The 2,771-nt window shown below is 32.9% G+C and overlaps 1 protein-coding gene across 1 annotated transcript; it reads right to left on the reverse strand.

The window, feature by feature from the left end:
* Positions 1 to 529: 529 nt before the first annotated feature.
* Positions 530 to 1,941, reverse strand: LOC136066731 (nuclear pore complex protein NUP85-like). The gene is made up of 4 exons (XM_065771488.1): positions 1,174 to 1,941; positions 1,015 to 1,071; positions 845 to 886; positions 530 to 688 (listed from the first exon to the last, which is right to left on the reverse strand). The coding sequence occupies exons 1-4, from the start codon at positions 1,291 to 1,293 to the stop codon at positions 617 to 619; spliced, it is 291 nt and encodes a 96-aa protein (XP_065627560.1). The 5' UTR covers positions 1,294 to 1,941; the 3' UTR covers positions 530 to 616.
* Positions 1,942 to 2,771: the final 830 nt, after the last annotated feature.

The following is a 2,771-nucleotide window of genomic DNA, read 5'->3' on the forward strand; positions in this document are numbered from 1 at the left end:
TTGCCATTCAGGTCAAGTGGGCTTTTAGTGGCGGGATAAGCCTGCCGCTATAGGTTGTCACCTATTGCGGCGGTCAATAAGCGCCGCTATAGGGTTTATTAAGCAACAGACTCTACACCTTTTAGCGGCGGTTACGCCCGCCGCTATATGTTTGAAGCTTTAATGGCGGGCTATAAGCGCCGCTATAGGGCTTCGGTAATAACATAATTTCAGACCTTTAGCGGTGCTTTTGCCCGCCGCTATAGGTTACATTTATTTTTTTTTTTTTTTTTTTTTTTGGGGGTCAGGGTAATCAAACAACCTATAATAATTTTAGTTCTACTAAATCAATACTACAAATGTAACTAATTAACAACACCACAAATGTCTACAAACTAACATTATATTAACATATAAATATATTATCAAATGCATAACATTGTCTATAACCATCATCAAAGTTCCAAGCTAATACCACAATCAAAGTTCCAAAGTGTTTAAAAACATCCTTCAACACTTCCAAAAAACTTCCAAAAAATGCGGTAAAACTAGAAATTCAATGCAATACGCACACTAAGTGACCCTATTGTAGCCAACTAGTTCAGCATAAAAGAAAAATATCCTATATAAGCATACCTCAGATTTCGTAGTCCCCACCAAAAACAGTAAAATAACTTTTGTGAAAAATCAGTTGACTCCTAATGTGAGCCTATTTATGTAAGATTTTTACAAATCAGTGAATTGCAAAGCACAAATAAGTATTACTTTTATAACCAAGTTTGCAACTTTATTCACAAAGCTACAATTTTGTAACATAAAACCAGCTTAGCAATCAAATTTATGGATATAACTAAGAGATCCTTACTTGTGTTTTCTCCTTTGAAGCACCATTCATCGTAATCGAAACCTGTAATTACAGTTTAGGAACTCAAAATTTCAACTTCATTTCCATAAACCTCTCAATTCAATAACAAACACTGAAACACACTCACACACATGTATATGTACAAGCATGCTGCACCAAATAATGTATACCTTCATAATGTTTGAACTAACACTGTCAAGTTCATACAGACGGCATATCTCTATAATCTGCATAAAAATATATGCAACTTGAATCAGTTACATATATCTCCGTCAAATTATAGGACACTAAAATCCAAAAAACCTTACATTGAAAGGTGAATCAATTACCTTAAGTAGTACTTGATTATTTTGAACAGGTTGCTTGCTCAATAAAATCTCTAGCAAACCCATTCCCTGCTTTATGCATGATGCCAAATAAATTGGAGCTATCTGAAGACATAGGAGCATCAAACTTTATGAGGATTACTAGAGATGAGCACATACTGATAGTTTACAAGGTGCAATCTAGAATATGTTAGTGAGGATTACTTGATATAAGCACGAAACTTTATGAGCATTACTTGAGATGAGAAAAACACACACTAGTTCAAATATCAAAAAGTGCCTAAGTAGAGATACTGATAGACCTGTTGATTAATAGCTAGGCACAAGTCAACTTCCAACAGTTCATATGCACACAAAAAGAAAAAGAACTTCATATTTTACAAGGCACAGTCTAGAATAAGAAAGTGACCCTTAGAGATGGCACCAAAAATCTATTGAAACTACTGAACACTGGGTAGCACAAAGGCAATGATGGTTACAAATTATGTTATGATACAATTCAACAGGCAAACTAAGCAATATTACGGTTGAAGTCCATGGGATATATAGAACAGAGATTTAAATATCTAGTGTGTGCCACTTAGTAGCATTTAGTTCCATCACTTTGAGCAACTGGATCAAAAAATAATTAATAAATTATAGATACTAAGCACGTATTAAGGGAAAGTAATTATTATAGTCCTTGAAAAATTCATATCATTTCAATTTGGTCATTAAATCTTGAAAATTGCAACCAAGTACTTCAATAATTTAAAACCACTGACATGATAGTTTTTTTTTTTTTTTTTTTTTTTTTAAGTTTTTCCCAAATGGGTTCAGTTTATCACAACATGCTTCGGATCAGTTTTTACGATGCACTAGGTGGGGAGCTTGAGGGTGGAACATGAAGGTTTGTGGAGAAAATGAAAAGGAGGATAGTAGGAAAGAACAGTGACAAACCAATAACGTTTTTAGCAGGAAACTGTTGTCGAATCTGAGTTGGTGGTTTTTTTCCTTTTCCATTTTGTGTGCTTTCTTGGTTCGCAGTAGTGGGCGGGAAACTGAAAGGTGGTTTTGTTGGTTTATATGCGTTGGAAAGTTGAATGAAAGTTTTAGGTTTGGTTTGGTTGTGTTGCAGCGTTAATTAAAAAAAAAGCACAAGGGGATTAGTTTGTATTGATCACAAGGAGATAATTTAGTGTAGTGATTTATATTTATCTCTTAGATGCTTTTTTTTTTTTGTATTCATCTATGAAGAGGTTGATGAAGGTGTAGAGCTGGGATTAATACGAAATTCCTAAGTTTTCTAAGAAAGATATTTAAAATGATTTTGATATAGAATTATAGAAGCCAATTTTAGTAATTAATACTCCCTCCGTCTCAAATTTTTTGTCCTGTTTGAAAAGTCAAACTTTTTAAGGGAACATCATTTATTGTCTTGTCTACCTTTTAAAAATGTATAAGTTTCCAAAATTATCCTTAAAAAAATTTATTAAAAAATTGAATTAATAAATTAATAGGGGTATAATAGGAACATTAGTAAATTAATGATTTTTATTTTTAGAAACAGGACAATATTTTGGGACATCTCAAAATGGAATAGAGGACAAAAAAAATGGGAC

Source organism: Quercus suber, unplaced genomic scaffold (assembly GCF_002906115.3).
Source record: "Quercus suber isolate HL8 unplaced genomic scaffold, Cork oak 2.0 scaffold_44, whole genome shotgun sequence".
Classification (NCBI taxonomy): Eukaryota; Viridiplantae; Streptophyta; class Magnoliopsida; order Fagales; family Fagaceae; genus Quercus; species Quercus suber.

What these genes read in the sequence shown, in the direction of transcription:
- LOC136066731 (XM_065771488.1), bottom strand. Translation starts at nt 1,293, where the DNA reads ATGCTCCTATGTCTTCAGATAGCTCCAATTTATTTGGCATCATGCATA. An exon ending in ATAATCAAGTACTACTTAAG is followed by an intron (nt 1,072 to 1,173) that starts GTAATTGATTCA and finishes ATTTTTATGCAG; the next exon opens with ATTATAGAGATATGCCGTCT. An exon ending in TTAGTTCAAACATTATGAAG is followed by an intron (nt 887 to 1,014) that starts GTATACATTATT and finishes CTGTAATTACAG; the next exon opens with GTTTCGATTACGATGAATGG.